Source organism: Salmo salar, chromosome ssa28 (genome assembly GCF_905237065.1).
Source record: "Salmo salar chromosome ssa28, Ssal_v3.1, whole genome shotgun sequence".
NCBI lineage: Eukaryota > Metazoa > Chordata > Actinopteri > Salmoniformes > Salmonidae > Salmo > Salmo salar.
Genome location: NC_059469.1, coordinates 4,951,235 through 4,968,771, shown reverse-complemented (window position 1 = coordinate 4,968,771; position 17,537 = coordinate 4,951,235). Strand labels below are relative to the sequence as shown.

At 46.6% G+C, this 17,537-nt stretch overlaps 1 protein-coding gene across 3 annotated transcripts; it reads right to left on the bottom strand.

Moving 5' to 3' along the window:
- Nucleotides 1–27: 27 nt before the first annotated feature.
- Nucleotides 28–17,320, bottom strand: LOC106589352 (MMS19 nucleotide excision repair protein homolog). Of its 3 annotated transcripts, XM_014179198.2 has the most exons (31): nt 17,164–17,320; nt 16,245–16,293; nt 16,035–16,135; nt 15,837–15,922; nt 15,617–15,691; nt 15,399–15,468; nt 15,110–15,238; nt 14,461–14,522; nt 10,593–10,679; nt 9,096–9,170; nt 8,914–8,991; nt 8,630–8,768; nt 6,696–6,850; nt 6,333–6,402; nt 5,803–5,928; nt 5,463–5,544; nt 5,249–5,346; nt 4,957–5,118; nt 4,701–4,853; nt 4,309–4,402; nt 4,082–4,184; nt 3,825–3,896; nt 3,455–3,581; nt 3,255–3,361; nt 2,892–2,948; nt 2,433–2,619; nt 2,218–2,300; nt 1,811–1,975; nt 1,267–1,326; nt 1,039–1,139; nt 28–840 (listed from the first exon to the last, which is right to left on the bottom strand). In XM_014179198.2, exons 1-31 carry the CDS (start codon nt 17,252–17,254, stop codon nt 810–812), a joined length of 3,075 nt encoding a protein of 1,024 aa, XP_014034673.1. In that variant the 5' UTR covers nt 17,255–17,320; the 3' UTR covers nt 28–809. The 3 variants fall into 3 exon arrangements, with proteins under 3 accessions (XP_014034673.1, XP_045565980.1, XP_014034674.1); XM_045710024.1 differs by lacking the exon at nt 16,245–16,293 and having other exon boundaries at nt 16,035–16,178; nt 17,164–17,265; XM_014179199.2 differs by lacking the exons at nt 15,110–15,238; nt 15,399–15,468; nt 15,617–15,691; ... (2 more) ...; nt 16,245–16,293; nt 17,164–17,320 and adding an exon at nt 14,792–15,086.
- Between the last annotated feature and the right edge of the window lie 217 nt (nt 17,321–17,537).

Sequence of the window (17,537 nt, the reverse complement as noted above, 5' to 3'; positions counted from 1 at the left end):
TTTTGTTGATTTTAAAGCACTCATACATTTACAACAAAAAAAAATGTTTTATTGACAGCTTAAGTTAGACATTTTAAATATTGTCCACATCTTCGGCATAATTTTGAGGTTCAAAGTAAGTTGGCCTAGTGAAATGTGTAGCCAACCACATGCCAGCTGCATTAATCATTCTTCCAGTGCCGAATACAAGGTTCACGCTTCAAAATGGGATCTTTGAGCCTTGTTAAACACATTGTCCTTAATATGGTTAGATATATGGTTAATAGGTCCTCTTTCACACATTCATTAACACCCCTCTCCCCAATAGAAATTGTTTTTTCTTCTCTCTGTGCCAAGCTTGTTTCAGTGCAGCTCTGTCTTTCCATGAAGGGGCAGTAGGCTGTCACCCGTAGGTCCATGCCACCATGCAGTGGTCAGTCTAACTCCTCTCACGTTTGATGGTAGAAGCAGTACAAAAAAAAGTGTATATTTGTGTCATTTAGCAGACGCTCTTATCCAGAGCGACTTACTGGAGCAATTAGGGTTAAGTGCCTTGCCCAAGGGCACACTGACAGATTTTTTTCTTCTTCTTCACCTAGTCGATTTCAACCAGCGACCTGTCGGTTACTGGCCCAACGCTCTTAACGGCTAGGCTACCCGCCACCCGTGTTTAATCTCATGTACAAGATGAAGTGCTGTGGGTGGTGGTGAGATGTCCCAGACTCCAAGGGCAGCGCTAGAGCCCCAAGCCTGGATCCAGGGCCACTTCCTCAGGAGCAAGCCGTGCCATCTGTCCCCTCCCACACCCAGTCAGGGATGGGGGACCAAATTCACCTGCCTCCTGGACTCCCCAGAAGGAACCTTCACATGAGGAGAGACACATTGTAATTTTCTCATTAGGTTTTCCTGTCATATTGCCATTCTGCCTTTGTTAGATGAACAGGAATCACCAACGTTCCATCAACAGATTGGCACGACTGACCCTATCCCTTGTATTTATGAGAATGTTTGAAGACGTTCAGGGGAGCCTCCCCAACCATGTTCCCCAGTAGGACTCACCATTCATTCCGGGCCACCGCTGCCTCGCTCCTCACCACCCTCTTATGGTCGTCCAGGGGGGCAGCCAGGGCACGCAGCACCCTCGCACGGAAGGGCATGATCTGCCAGGGGGAAGGGTTTGTTAATGGCCAGAGTTCATAACGAATCAGTTGATATGGCCAATAGCGATCACATATTAAAAGAACCTCTGTCTGCTGACTGATGGGCATGTGCAGACCAGAGTCTTACCTCATGTTCTGGAAAGCGGGAGAGGGCATGGATACAGCGCAGTGAGGCTATCCGCACTTTCTGTGAAGACGAGGTGAGACAGACCTCAGACACAGACTTTAAAAAAAGAACCTTTATGAATGACGATGGTGTTGTGGCATTATGTACTGTATGGGGATTGGGGACTATGGCTCTCAAGGTTACTTAGCTAAAATACTGAACAGTCCAGATATCAAAAACGCTGAGTTGCACTCTGGGGCTCATGCCATTAATTGCAGTTCAAGTTGAAGGCTGCGCCGGTACAGTCGAGCAGAATTTAATTTGCAGGCAGATCGCGGGGACACGGCTGAGAGGTCTACCGCCGACTCCGTTGTTACTAACAACGGAAGCTGAATCATCAGTCTGGCATATTACGAATAATAAGATACACGAGGTCTGTGTGGCAAGAGGCCCAAACTCTGTCACGGAGCGACCACACATCCTCTGCCCGACACTTACGTTTTTAAGACTCCCCTCTAGCCATTTCACTTCCTTGTGTGGTGGCTGTTTATAACACGATACATACCATGGTAGGGCTGGTGGTGAGCGCCAGTGTGCGGCCCACCAGCACCTCCAGCTGGGTGATGAGGGTTGAAGGGGGGTCCAGGAGGACAGGTTGCAAGCAGGACAGGGTAGAAACCTGCACCCCCTGGTCCGGACACGACAGGGCCTCCAGCAGGAGGGGCAAGAGCTGCCCAAACACAGAGGAGAGTAGAGAAAAAAAAGGGGAAGTCGTCACACGATACCCATATGAAAAACAGTGCCATAGTGAGAAATTCCTCACAGATGTACAAAATACACATTTCACATGGGATGGAACTCTCAAATGTGTTTTACATTTCAAGACAAACACAATATTCCATGGAGGAAATACATATTCCTGTTTTTGCTCCCCTGTCTGGCACTTGTCTCTGTCCTGTCCTGTCTACTTACCGCTGGTAGCTCAGTAAGCTGGACCTGTCTGGGTAGGTTGTTTACAATGTGAGACAGTGCCTTCAGGTAGCCAGACTTCTTCTCTGCAGGGGGAGAGAAGGAAGGGAAAGTTAAGAATCTGTCAAATATACAGGACTCTCAAAAACTGCTTTACCATTTTCATCACAACACATGTCCTGCGTCTGTAGTGCATCGTGAACGTCTGCTCACAGTACCTTGGACTGCAGCGTTGAAGCCCTCGACCAGTTTGGCAGAGTTCTCCGTGAAGAAGCGCTGGCGGTACATGATGCGCACGTCGGCGTGGCTACCGCGGTTCAGGACGTCCTGCGAGTCGCTCATCAGGAGAGAGAATCCATTGGCCGCTAACGAACCCAGCTCTGGGTCACTGAGCAGGGAGAAGAGCTTAGACAGACACACACAGGATTACTGCGGTGTGTGTGAGGTAGGGCCATTTCTCTAGCCTTGCCTCATCCCTTAACCTCCACTGCTAAACTGAGGTGAACTCAATACAAAAAGGAATCAAACAAAACTTTGTGTTTACTGTTCATGGATCGATACAATTACGACAAGATTTCATTGATACATTAGGCCAGGTTTTCCCCTGGGGAGAAGACGCAGAACAGTTAACAGACTGCGTTTGTGTGGGAAGACAAAGAGGACTCCTGTCCTTTTACCTTGTCAGTCAGGGCTGTGGACAGAGGGTGGTAGCGGAGAAGGAGAGCTTTGGACACCTAAAGACAAGAAAAGCCATTCACAACTGTATAAATGGATGGATGGGACAACACAACAATGTACAACAGGCAAGTCACCATTCGCCCTGAAGGAGAGGTCGTAGTAGTATCAGTGTTCCCTAGTCTAGAGACGCAGGGGTTGTATTATTGGGGGCAGTTCAGTAGGCTAAGAATGGGCTAAGGGGAATAGGGAAAGTAATGGATACAAACTGCCGTAGGGCGGCGTCCGGGTTAGGGGAGGGTAGACCGTCATTGTTCTTAATGCAGAATTCTGCCGTATTAGTAGTAATGTAAACGGGGTCTAACCCAAAGCAGCAGAGTGAACGCCTGCGTTCTGACTGGGGAGGATGCAGAGTCCAGCTCAGTGGAGATCCTCTTTAACATCCTGTCTATCAGAGAGTCCAGGGCTTCACCTGTAGAAGCACACACACAATTAATATACCATCTCAACCAACATTCACTTGACCAATTCCCATTCAGTCAAAGGCCACGACCGGAGGACTCGCCTGCGGGACTCTTGTTGACCAGCCCAGCGTAGCACTTGGCGGCTGACGTGTAGGAGAGGGGATGGTCAGAGGTACAGCTCAGCTCCTCCAGCTCCAACAGTAGCCTGTCCATCTGGGGCACCTCCACCTGTCCGGGGCAAACGGTCAGTCAGTCTACGATCACAGGCTAAATCGAGCCATTTAAAAAAAAATGTACATGACCGGTCAGAGAGATCTTAACAAGTAGGCAACACGCAAGTCATCCAAGGTAACACAACAAAACAGGTATCCTTAGTATGAACATTTAACAGTACACTTTTAAAAAGATGTCATTTTGAAGTCTTGTCATGTGGTGCAGAGGCATAGGAGGAGGGGGGGTGTGGGGTCTTACAGTCCGTGGCAGCCAGCACACACAACCCATGAGCAGGCACACCATCTGGGACTGGCTCCGGGAGTCACCTGCCTGCGTCCGGAGGACAAAGTCAAAGGACAATGTCACTCAAACACATTCAGCATACCACTCAGCGATACAATGTTTTATTTACTCCCAGAATGCGGGGTGTCCTCGGGGTGTCCTCTGTAGGTATATCAGTGAAGAAAACATTTTCAATAGGAGATGGCTGGTTGTCTTTAGCATTGAAACCTGACCTTGAGGAGCTGGATCTGGGAGGGGAAGGCGTTCTCTGGCAGGAAGGAAACATCACCGTCAAGGAAGAGGGACACGGCCCGCGAGGCTGTTTGGCCAGCCAGTCTGGTGACAGAGCAGTGGTTAGCACCAAGCCAAAATATTTACATATAACATAAATGGGCCATTATCAATAATATGTGTGTGTGTCTTTTCTGGGTGGCTGGCTGTCTCAGTGATGTGAACTCACTGGGACTGTAGTCGGGCACAAGTGGTGCTGATGATGGGTACCATGGCTGATAGGACAGTCTCCTCGAGTATCGGGCTACGATGGTCTGAGGAACCTTAACATACACACAGATCAGAAGCAGAAAAACCAGGTCAGTCAACAACAACAAAAAGAGTCCTTTATCTGTCCAACATCATGACGTGGAGGACATTTGTCATTTGAATTTCGCTTGCATAGGTTTGCATCCATATATTCGCTAAAACACCAACACATTCTCAGTACAAGCCTTCCTCTGAAAAATAGATTTCTTATCTCAATGGACTTCCTGGTTCAATAAAAAGGTTGTACTTCCTGGTTCACATTACAACGTGTTGCGCAGGCCTGACGGCACGTGTTGGTCAGGATATTCTCACCCTGCAAAGCTGCCTGCAATGCCAGCCCGAGCAGGCGAGGAATGACGTCATGGAAGACGCCACCGGTCTCTTCAGTGTCCTGGGCCTGCTCTGCTATCTTCTGCAGACTGTGGCAGACAGAGATCACCTCTTCCAGTGAGAACGCGCCAGTGCCTGTTGGGAGGGAGATTACGTCGTTATCAGAATCTACTTAACATAGATATTTAGAAGGGTCTACCTAAACGATGTCAGAAGAGCCTGGGCCAGTGACACATACCAGTGTGTGCAGAGGTGAGGACCTGTAGCAGGACAGGTGTGCTCTCCTGAACCAAACTGGGCCGGGACGACACCGCAGCCAGCGCCGCCACACAGCGCTGACGCACTGCCTGCTGGGAATGTTCCTGGGACTGCGCGGCGCTGTCACCTTGTGCCATGGGCTCTGGGAACAGGAGAGGGAAGGATTCAATACGGTAAACGTCCTCTGGTTAGAATGATGCAACTGAAGGCACGTAATGACGGGGAAGACCTTCGTTGACATTATTTCGTTTCGACCTTTGACCTTAACCCACCTGAGAAGATTTCCTCCTTCAGCCGTGGAACCATCTTAGAGATGAAGGCTGCAGGGTGCAGGCGAGCCAGAGCCCCTGCACACTCAACCACAGCCAGGCTGGACAGACGGGGAGAGACGAGAGAGGAGGAGGACCAAGCCATTGTGTTATTTGATTGATTAGGCATCATAGACTTCTGATTGCCCTCCCGGAGCAACTGAAAACAGGTACTAACCTGACTTTAGGATCTTCCTCCTCCAGGATGAGCCTGGTGAGGTGGTCAACGGCCAGCTCCACATCTGACTCTAACAGCAGGCCTAGGAGAGAGATGGAAGATGTCAACCTATAGATCTCAGCGTAGTAAAGGGAGATGTAGCACGAACCGAACGGCCAATCAAATGTATTCTCTATCCCACAGTAACAGGCACAAGCTGAACGGCATGTGGACAAAAACGCCATTCTGACCGATTCAGACCTGTGTAGCAGCGGGGGTGAGCTCAAAAGGTCTCGAATGTGTTGAGCGGGTTCAGGTACACGTTCATTGGAAGAGGGGTTGAAAAGGTTAGGAGCGTCACCTGTCTGTTGGCCCAGAGCAGTGAGCACACGCATAGATGTGATCTGGAGGTCAGCATTGCTCTCAGACAGAGCAGAGAACACTACACTGCACAGAGACTGCCTGAAGTCCAACAGCACACTCTCATCTGGGGGAGGGAGAGAGAGAGAGAGAAAGAGAGAGAGAGTGAGAGGAAGAGAGAGAGAGTTGTGAGAGGGCAAGTGTGACAAATTGGGAAAAGGTTAATGGAACAATTCACAGTGCCACACAAAGCAGGAAGGAAAGAGGAGCGATGAATTATTTCAGGTGGGAGTTATTGCACAGTACAAACGACTGGACATGACCGTCATTCCTAAAGCGCGATTTGTGATTAAAAGTGTCATAACGCTTGGGCAAACTCGAACGGTGTTCCGCTTCAAATACTCTTTCAAATGGGGCCCTGAAATCCAGCTCTGTATGTCACACGTTTAGCAGCCGAGGCATATAATGGCAGAGGAAAGGAGGAACGAGACGTGGCACAAAGGGCGGGATAGTAAGGGACGTTACATTTACCCTCTTCTGATGATTTCACCGGATGGACGAAGCCCTGTAACACCTCCAGTAGGGTGCGCCGCTGAGCACACTACACAGGGGCACACAGACATATGAAAGATTTCACTGATAACATCATGCACCTATAGGAAGAAAGTTAGAACCAAGATACTTATAACAGGTCGTCTACATGTCCTGTGGTAATATCGGGTAAACAAAAGGCCATAACTTACAACGCAATAACACCGTTTGTGACTATTCAGGAAGCCACCAATTCACACAGTGATGAAGCTGCCATGGGCAAACTAATCAAACGGTCAAGAACGTGAGACAAACACCAACATTGACGATAATGGAACGTCCTAGCTGGATGGTGTGACTCACCTGTGTGCGGCTGTTGTATTGCTCTATGAGGGACGGCAGGACGGCGGCGGCAACTCTGTGGCTCGCCCTGTAGGAGGCGGTAGAGGTGGCCTGCAGCAGCTTCGCACTGGGCCACACCAGCTTCAGGTCCGGCTCACACAAGTGGTGCTGACAGTCTAGAAAAACATTGGGTCGGGTTGGCACATTGGCGATGGTGTATGTGTGCGTGTGATCTATATAAACTCAGCAAAAAAGAAACGTCCTCTCACTGTCAACTGCGTTTATTTTCAGCAAACTTACAAATATTTTCACATGGTATGTACATAACAAGATTCAGCAACTGAGACGTAAACTGAACAAGTTCCACAGACATGTGACTTACAGAAATTGAATAATGTGTCCCTGAACAAAGGGGGGGGTCAAAATCAAAAGTAACAGTCAGTATCTGGTGTGGCCACCAGCTGCATTAAGTACTGCAGTGCATCTCCTCCTCATGGACTGCACCAGATTTGCCAGTTCTTGTTGTGAGATGTTACCCCACTCTTCCACCAAGGCACCTGCAAGTTCCCAGACATTTCTGGGGGGAACGGCCCTAGCCCTCACCCTCCGATCCAACAGGTCCCAGACGTGCTCAATGGGATTGAGATCCGGGCTCTTCGCTTGCCATGGCAGAACACTGACATTCCTGTCTTGCTGGAAATCACACACAGAACGAGCAGTATGGCTGGTGGCATTGTCATGCTGGAGGGTCATGTCAGGATGAGCCTGCAGGAAGGGTACCACATGAGGGAGGAGGTCTTCCCTGTAACGCACAGCATTGAGATTGCCTGCAATGACAAGCTCAGTCCGATGATGCTGTGACACACCACCCCAGACCATGACGGACCCTCCACCTCCAAATCGATCTCGCTCCAGAGTACAGGTCTCGGTGTAAAGCTCGTTCCCTCGACGATAAACGCAAATCCGACCATCACCCCATGTGAGACAAAACCGCGACTCGTCAGTGAAGAGCACTTTTTGCCAGTCCTGTCTGGTCCAGCAACGGTGGGTTTGTGCCCATAGGCGACGTTGTTGCCAGTGATGTCTGGTGAGGACCTGCCTTACAACAGGCCTACAAACCCTCAGTCCAGCCTCTCTCAGCCTATTACGGACAGTCTGAGCACTGATGGAGGGGATTGTGCGTTCCTGGTGTAACTCGGGCAGTTGTTGTTGCCATCCTGTACCTGTCCCGCAAGTGTGATGTTCGGATGTACCGATCCTGTGCAGGTGTTGTTACACGTGGTCTGCCACTGCGAGGATGATCTGCTGTCTGTCCCGTCTCCCTGTAGCGCTGTCTTAGGTGTCTCACAGTACGGACATTGTAATTTATTGCCCTGGCCACATCTGCAGTCCTCATGCCTCCTTGCAGCATGCCTAAGGCATGTTCACGCAGATGAGCAGGGACCCTGGGCATCTTTATTTAGGAGTTTTTCAGTGTCAGCAGAAAAGCCTCTTCAGTGTCCTGAGTTTTCATAACTGTGACCTTAATTGCCTACCGTCTGTAAGCTGTTAGTGTCTTAACGACCGTTCCACAGGTCCATGTTCATTAATTGTTTATGGTTCATTGAACAAGCATGGGAAACAGTGTTTAAAGCCTTTACAATGAAGATCTGTGAAGTAATTTGGATTTTTACGAATTATCTTTCAAAGACAGGGTCCTGAAAAAGGGACGTTCTTTTTTTGCTGAGTTTATATCAGGACACTGTGTACTGGATTATATAAAGTGTATATACCCTCCCGCAGTCTCTCACTCTCTGATTTAACGCTTCTACTACTGTGGTAAGCCCTGAGGAGAATGTGATTGCCAAGTCAGACTCATTCTCACACATTTCCTGAATACTGCCCCCACACACCGCTACACAAAGACAATAAACAAACACCACTTGTGCCCAGAACCAGAAAGTTTGAGGTGGTACCTTTGAGGACCAGCTCCAGAAAGACATTGAGGGAGTCTTCAGAGTCGGAGTTGAGGACGGAGCGGGAGAGACAGGCTGTCAGGGTACCGACGGCGGCTAGGCCAGCGGACTCCACCCGCTCACTAGCTGTCTGAAACACCTGCACAGGGAGGTCAACAAAACTCTCCATTCAGATGATCTGCTATCAAAGATTCCTCACGTAGCCTTACCACAGCTCACCGTATAGGACTCTTTTACAAACCGTACTGATATGTCGCTGGCCCCCAAGCTGCATTGAAACGTACCTCTCTGCGCAGCGAGGCCCAAAGGCCTGGTAGGAATTGGGCTAGCTCTTTATGTTCATACAAAGAAGCACAGGCAGTCTGCAACATGGGGAGAAAACGAGGGCCAATAAGACATGAATGCCGTTTGCTGCACACGTAAACCGTAAAGATGATCTGAGGTGAGGTTACCGACGAGGTCTTACCAGGGTCTGCAGGGAGTCCACCTTGGCACTCTGAACACCGGAGTCCAGCTTCTCAATGATCAGTGGCAGCAGGAACTGTTGAAGCGAGACAATCCACAAATCAGAACCTGCATTGACACTAAGCTCAAGGTCCCTGGGTAGGGGTTTCTCTACAAGCACTTTGTGACAGCTGCTGATGTAAAAAGGCTTCATAAATACATTTGATTTGATTGATGAACACCTCCTTCTGCAACTGGATCCTGGACTTCCTGATTGGCAGACCCTAGGTGGTGAAGGTAGGCAACAACACCTCTGCCACGCTGACCCACAACACGAGGGTTCCCCCCAGGAGTGCGTGCTCAGCCCCCTCCTGTACACCCACGACTGAGTGGCCACAAACGACTCCAACACAATCATTAAGTTTGTCAACGACACAACGGCGGTGGGCCTGATCGGCCATGAGATAGCATCCAGGGAGGAGGTTAGAGCCCTGGCAGAACGGTGCCAGGAAACGTCACCGTCAACGTCAGTAAAACCAAGGAGCTGATCGTGGACTACAGGAAACGGGGGTGGGGGGGCACGCCCCCTATTGTCATCGACGGGGATGCAGCGGAGGAGCAAAAGCTTCAAGTTCCTCTGGCGTGCACATCACAGAGGACCTGACACGGTCCAATCACAGTGCCTCTTCCAAGTTCTACAGCTGCACAATGGAGAGCATCTTAACTGGCTGCGTCACCGGTCAGGACGTGTCTGAGGAAGGTCCCGAAAGGTCGTCAAGTACTCCAGTCACCTGAGAGCCACGGACTGTTCACTCCGTTACCATCCGGCAAGTGGTATCGGCGCATCGGGTCTCGGACCAACAGGCTCAAAGACAGCTTTTACCGCCAGGCCGTCAGACAGCAGAACAGCTAACCCTAGCTGTCTCCCTGTGCAGACCTGCACCTTAGTCTCTAAGGTGCAAATAGTTTGTATTTGCTCTGATTACACACCCATCCAACCCTCACACACAAACACACACAAACAACCATAAACACACACACACTCAGAACTCACACACACACACACAGTGAACAATGCTGTTCTATTATATAGCTTATTCTACTGTATGGCCAAGTCACTACTCATCATAGATAGTGTAAATACAGCCCATTATTACTACGGATACTAGCTCTTCTATTACTTGAACCTTTTATTGCTATTATTGATTGATGTACTGTTGAGAGAGCTAGCACGTAAGCACTTCGCTGCACCTTTTATACCTGCTGTAAACTGTGCAGGTGAACAAGAAAAGGTGATTACAGACGCACCCACAAACCCTAACCATTTCACTTGTCCACGTTACCGCTGACAAACATGCAACCATACACAAAGACCACCTCTGATGTCCTAAAAGGCTATGCATGGTGTAGTCTCGTTTGCCAGACATGGTGGATATGTGGAAGGAGACGACGCATTGTGTATTGTTCTCGTTGACCCCTACTGTATGTGTAGTGTGCAGTAGTGTCCCCCCCCCCCCACCTCTGCAAAGCGTGGTGTTCCGGTGAGCACGGCCCTCAGGGCCAGGACCAGCTCCTCCTGGGTGATGCCATGGGGGTCGTTCGGGGGCTAGACGGGGTCACACACACAGAGGCAGTCATGGAGTTAGATGGCGGTCAACCCATTGAAATGGAATGATTCTCATTCTATGGGTCAACCATTTTAAAAACACTTGAGAACTCTTAAAATGTTTTCATTCGATGAACAAACGTCCAAGTCATCAAACGGCCCTCCCTACAGCTATAAATGCTCATCAAATGAACATTCATCTAAAACTGTTCCAGTAAATTCTAAATGGTCTCAATTGTCCATCAACATGAATCACATAAAACAGTACACAAGCTGTCTGTCAGTATTTTAACTCCGGGGTTAACCATTTCCTACAATCCTCTGCCAGATGCTTGTCAGTGTCACATGGCTCAGGTATCAAAGCACACAGGACAGAGTCTCACATCCACGTTGTCTCCTGACTGGTGTAAGTCCACAACAGCTTTGCAAACTAACACTTACAAGGGCTGAAGTCTATAGGGAAACTAACACTTACAAGGGCTGAAGTCTATAGGGAAACTAACACTTACAGGGCTGAAGTCTATAGGGAAACTAACACTTACAAGGGCTGAAGTCTATAGGGAAACTAACACTTACAAGGGCTGAAGTCTATAGGGAAACTAACACTTACAAGGGCTGAAGTCTATAGGGAAACTAACACTTACAAGGGCTGAAGTCTATAGGGAAACTAACATTTACAAGGGCTGAAGTCTATAGGGAAACTAACACTTACAAGGGCTGAAGTCTATAGGGAAACTAACACTTACAAGGGCTGAAGTCTATAGGGAAACTAACACTTACAAGGGCTGAAGTCTATAGGGAAACTAACACTTACAAGGGCTGAAGTCTATAGGGAAACTAACACTTACAAGGGCTGAAGTCTATAGGGAAACTAACACTTACAAGGGCTGAAGTCTATAGGGAAACTAACACTTACAAGGGCTGAAGTCTATAGGGAAACTAACACTTACAAGGGCTGAAGTCTATAGGGAAACTAACACTTACAAGGGCTGAAGTCTATAGGGAAACTAACACTTACAGGGCTGAAGTCTATAGGGAAACTAACACTTACAGGGCTGAAGTCTATGGGGAAACTAACACTTACAAGGGCTGAAGTCTATAGGGAAACTAACACTTACAAGGGCTGAAGTCTATAGGGAAACAAACACTTACAGGGCTGAAGTCTATAGGGAAACTAACACTTACAAGGGCTGAAGTCTATAGGGAAACTAACACTTACAAGGGCTGAAGTCTATAGGGAAACTAACACTTACAAGGGCTGAAGTCTATAGGGAAACTAACACTTACAAGGGCTGAAGTCTATAGGGAAACTAACACTTACAAGGGCTGAAGTCTATAGGGAAACTAACACTTACAAGGGCTGAAGTCTATAGGGAAACTAACACAAGGCTGAAGTCTATAGGGAAACTAACACTTACAAGGGCTGAAGTCTATAGGGAAACTAACACTTACAGGGCTGAAGTCTATAGGGAAACTAACACTTACAAGGGCTGAAGTCTATAGGGAAACTAACACAAGGCTGAAGTCTATAGGGAAACTAACACTTACAAGGGCTGAAGTCTATAGGGAAACTAACACTTACAAGGGCTGAAGTCTATAGGGAAACTAACACTTACAAGGGCTGAAGTCTATAGGGAAACTAACACTTACAAGGGCTGAAGTCTATAGGGAAACTAACACTTACAGGGCTGAAGTCTATAGGGAAACTAACACTTACAAGGGCTGAAGTCTATAGGGAAACTAACACTTACAAGGGCTGAAGTCTATAGGGAAACTAACACTTACAAGGGCTGAAGTCTATAGGGAAACTAACATTTACAAGGGCTGAAGTCTATAGGGAAACTAACACTTACAAGGGCTGAAGTCTATAGGGAAACTAACACTTACAAGGGCTGAAGTCTATAGGGAAACTAACACTTACAAGGGCTGAAGTCTATAGGGAAACTAACACTTACAAGGGCTGAAGTCTATAGGGAAACTAACACTTACAAGGGCTGAAGTCTATAGGGAAACTAACACTTACAAGGGCTGAAGTCTATAGGGAAACTAACACTTACAGGGCTGAAGTCTATAGGGAAACTAACACTTACAGGGCTGAAGTCTATAGGGAAACTAACACTTACAAGGGCTGAAGTCTATAGGGAAACTAACACTTACAAGGGCTGAAGTCTATAGGGAAACTAACACTTACAAGGGCTGAAGTCTATAGGGAAACTAACACTTACAGGGCTGAAGTCTATAGGGAAACTAACACTTACAAGGGCTGAAGTCTATAGGGAAACTAACACTTACAGGGCTGAAGTCTATAGGGAAACTAACACTTACAGGGCTGAAGTCTATAGGGAAACTAACACTTACAAGGGCTGAAGTCTATAGGGAAACTAACACTTACAAGGGCTGAAGTCTATAGGGAAACTAACACTTACAGGGCTGAAGTCTATAGGGAAACTAACACTTACAGGGCTGAAGTCTATAGGGAAACTAACACTTACAAGGGCTGAAGTCTATAGGGAAACTAACACTTACAAGGGCTGAAGTCTATAGGGAAACTAACACTTACAAGGGCTGAAGTCTATAGGGAAACTAACACTTACAAGGGCTGAAGTCTATAGGGAAACTAACACTTACAAGGGCTGAAGTCTATAGGGAAACTAACACTTACAAGGGCTGAAGTCTATAGGGAAACTAACACTTACAAGGGCTGAAGTCTATAGGGAAACTAACACTTACAGGGCTGAAGTCTATAGGGAAACTAACACTTACAAGGGCTGAAGTCTATAGGGAAACTAACACTTACAAGGGCTGAAGTCTATAGGGAAACTAACACTTACAAGGGCTGAAGTCTATAGGGAAACTAACACTTACAAGGGCTGAAGTCTATAGGGAAACTAACACTTACAGGGCTGAAGTCTATAGGGAAACTAACACTTACAAGGGCTGAAGTCTATAGGGAAACTAACACTTACAAGGGCTGAAGTCTATAGGGAAACTAACACTTACAAGGGCTGAAGTCTATAGGGAAACTAACACTTACAAGGGCTGAAGTCTATAGGGAAACTAACACTTACAGGGCTGAAGTCTATAGGGAAACTAACACTTACAAGGGCTGAAGTCTATAGGGAAACTAACACTTACAAGGGCTGAAGTCTATAGGGAAACTAACACTTACAAGGGCTGAAGTCTATAGGGAAACTAACACTTACAAGGGCTGAAGTCTATAGGGAAACTAACACTTACAAGGGCTGAAGTCTATAGGGAAACTAACACTTACAAGGGCTGAAGTCTATAGGGAAACTAACACTTACAAGGGCTGAAGTCTATAGGGAAACTAACACTTACAAGGGCTGAAGTCTATAGGGAAACTAACACTTACAAGGGCTGAAGTCTATAGGGAAACTAACACTTACAAGGGCTGAAGTCTATAGGGAAACTAACACTTACAAGGGCTGAAGTCTATAGGGAAACTAACACTTACAAGGGCTGAAGTCTATAGGGAAACTAACACTTACAAGGGCTGAAGTCTATAGGGAAACTAACACTTACAAGGGCTGAAGTCTATAGGGAAACTAACACTTACAAGGGCTGAAGTCTATAGGGAAACTAACACTTACAAGGGCTGAAGTCTATAGGGAAACTAACACTTACAAGGGCTGAAGTCTATAGGGAAACTAACACTTACAAGGGCTGAAGTCTATAGGGAAACTAACACTTACAAGGGCTGAAGTCTATAGGGAAACTAACACTTACAAGGGCTGAAGTCTATAGGGAAACTAACACTTACAGGGCTGAAGTCTATAGGGAAATAGCAGGATGTCACTTCAAACAACTCCTCTGTGAATTTACCTGAAATAAAACAGAGACAAGATCATACTCTCAGAATTGAGGAATCATTGAATAATACATGTTAAGATAAAATATACTTAAAGGTCATGATAAAGGTTCAATAAAAGGTTAAACAAATTATAATAATGCATGTATTAAATCTCAACCCAACTACTGGTCTACATAAAAGGGTGCTTAAACCTCTCTTTTAGACTAGCAGGTGTGTGTGTGTGTGTGTGTGTGTGTGTGTGTGTGTGTGTGTGTGTGTGTGTGTAGGGCTACAGACTAACTTTTCCTCCTGGTGGCACAGGCGCCACTAACATTTTCAGTTGGTGGGACCAGCCCATGATTTGGTCGCACCAAAATGTCGTCACGCAATAGAAACAAACGTGCAATCATCTTATGAAGTCATTCACAGCGCTGCCGAGATGGTACGCTTCCGGTTGGACGTGCTACAAGTTCACTCAATGCCCAGTAAACCTCGGCAACAATGAAGAACAAGACGACAACATGTACAACTAAAAAAAAAAAGGTACATCAAACACATTTAAAATGTTTCGGAACAACAACAGCTGCACAACAACGTGAGAGCGCACGCGTGTTCTCACCAAGATCATAGCCTTCACGGACAATCTTCCCAGCGATATGGAAGGCCAGGAGAAGGTTGCGTGGGTCCCTCTCCCCATCCACTGACTGGACAAACCCAAAGACAAAGTCTGCACCCAGGCCCTTAAGCTCTGTGGGATGGGAAAAGTAGTCAATCAATGTAACAACCTTCCAATATGTAACATGCGGAATAGATCGCGCAGATTATTTTAAAACTGTATCGCTCTCGACAAGGATCTCCGTGACCCGCGGATTTCTCCATTATAGCTACCACACTACCTGGGCTCTTACCTGACTCTCTGGATTCCATAAGCTGGATGAGGATGTTGTAAACACACGACCGCTCCGCCAGCATCAGGGACTGTAGTGACACAGACAATGAAACCAGATAAACAGAGTCAGGGTGTTGCAGTATAAGAAACATATGGGCTTATTAACCCTTTAATAACTAGTGTATGCTCATTATTTAGGAGAATTTACACTTGACGGGGCAGGTTGGGTGTGTTTACCTGCACATGGATGTCCTGGAATAGTGATTTCAGAATGGACACTGCAGACCCAGGCGGCAACACTGAGCATTTGGTCTGAGAGGATATTTCAAGATGTCGGTCAGAGATAGGCAAGGTACCACCTCTCCCTCTCAGTTCACTTTTGACGGGATAATATTGACATTTCTCTAATATCTTTGTGAAATTTAACATGACAGAGGTTACTAAGCTTGAGACTTACCAGCGCTTTCAGCCCCTGTATGACATGTGGTGTGATGACATAGTGGTCCTTCAATCTGTTCTCATAAAACACTATAAGGACTTCCACTTAGGACAAAACAAAAAGGAGAATATAATAAATTGACAGGACATATAGCACACACTAAGCAAATGGCAAAGGTGGGTTATGATGCCAAAGAGGTGCTATAGTGTTGACTACCTTCTCTCTCTGTAAGGTCTCCATGGCACTCCTGTAGGACATTGGAGAGGAGCTGGACACCACGGGCTCGGGTCTGGGGTTGGGAGCTGGTCAGATGCAAACTTCACAGAGACAGGATGGTCAACTTGTTAGTGGAGGCTAGAACTGCATGACATTGAAGTTTATGACATTGTTAGTAACTGGGACAATAATGATGATTGTATACATTACCCCAAGGCTTCAACCAACTGCAGTATAGTAAACTGTCCAGCCTTGAGTTCTAATGCAAAGAAAATTAAGGGAATTTCACTGTACTTGTGCATGTGACATTAAAACTTGAAAATGCATTTATTTAACAAGAGGAAAAGACAAGTGGTCAGTAGGATACATCATGCAGACACTTTAGGAGACAGGAAAGTAGGTCCAGAGTCTAATGTGTTGTGAAAGACTGTTTTCAGATCGAGCCAGCAAATCCGACCTGCTGATTTACAGCTGCACTTGGGTCGGACAGAATTCCTCCTGTGTAAATTAAGATACCACGGAGCCTGTGTGAGCTTTTGCTCAGGAAAATGTACCTCAATCCAGGGATTACAAATGCATTGTACTCCAAATTGTCCCATTATCACAAAAGGTACACAGAGAAGATGTAACTACTGTTTGTTTTTTAACAGTCCTACAATCTGCTTGGTGTAAAAGAGGGGACAATTCGGAATACAACGCATTTCTCATTACGGTACCTTTTCAGAGCCATATTGCGCTGACTCAGCTGTCTTAACATTCACATGAATGCTGTCCGACCCTAGTGCAGCTGTAGCAAACAGGTCAGATCTGCTGGCTAGCTAAAACCATTCATGTTATGGCAATGAACAGCGATCAATACATTCCTTTGAATTAAGATACATTGATTGCCAGGTTGTATACGTGCAAAGCTACAGGTACATATGGTAAACTGAACAGGCCAACTTTTTTGTCGGTTATTTCTATAGCGTGCGGTTGAACACAGGATGTAGCTAAGACTTGTGATAGCCTGCTGCTAGCTAGCATCTTTGCCAGACATCAGTCACGCGCGATTTATGTATCATTCATTTATTTTGTTTATCTCAAAAGCCGTATCAGAGAGAAAGGTGGCTTGAATACTTTTGGCAGCTACCTGTTGCGGTGTCTACAGCCTTGCGGTCCTGTTGTCCCAAAACGAATTCTTCTACCAAGCCCAATAGCAAGGCACTATCCGCAGCCATCATGAACAGCCTTGGTTCAAACTGAAGTGAGCATGCGTGGAAAGTTTTTGCGGTTACCCTGATGGGTCACAAAAAAAACGTTATAACGTCGTATGATTTTTAACAACATACATGCCTGCTGTCATTTTTGCAGGGTAATACAGCTGTAGCTAGATATTTTACTAACCAAATAATACATCATCTGTTGGTTGTGGAAGTGGCCAAGTGCATATTCCAAATACAACTTTGTATGTTGGAAATCGTATATTGTATTGAATGATTTGCCCATGCATCTGCTAAATATAGC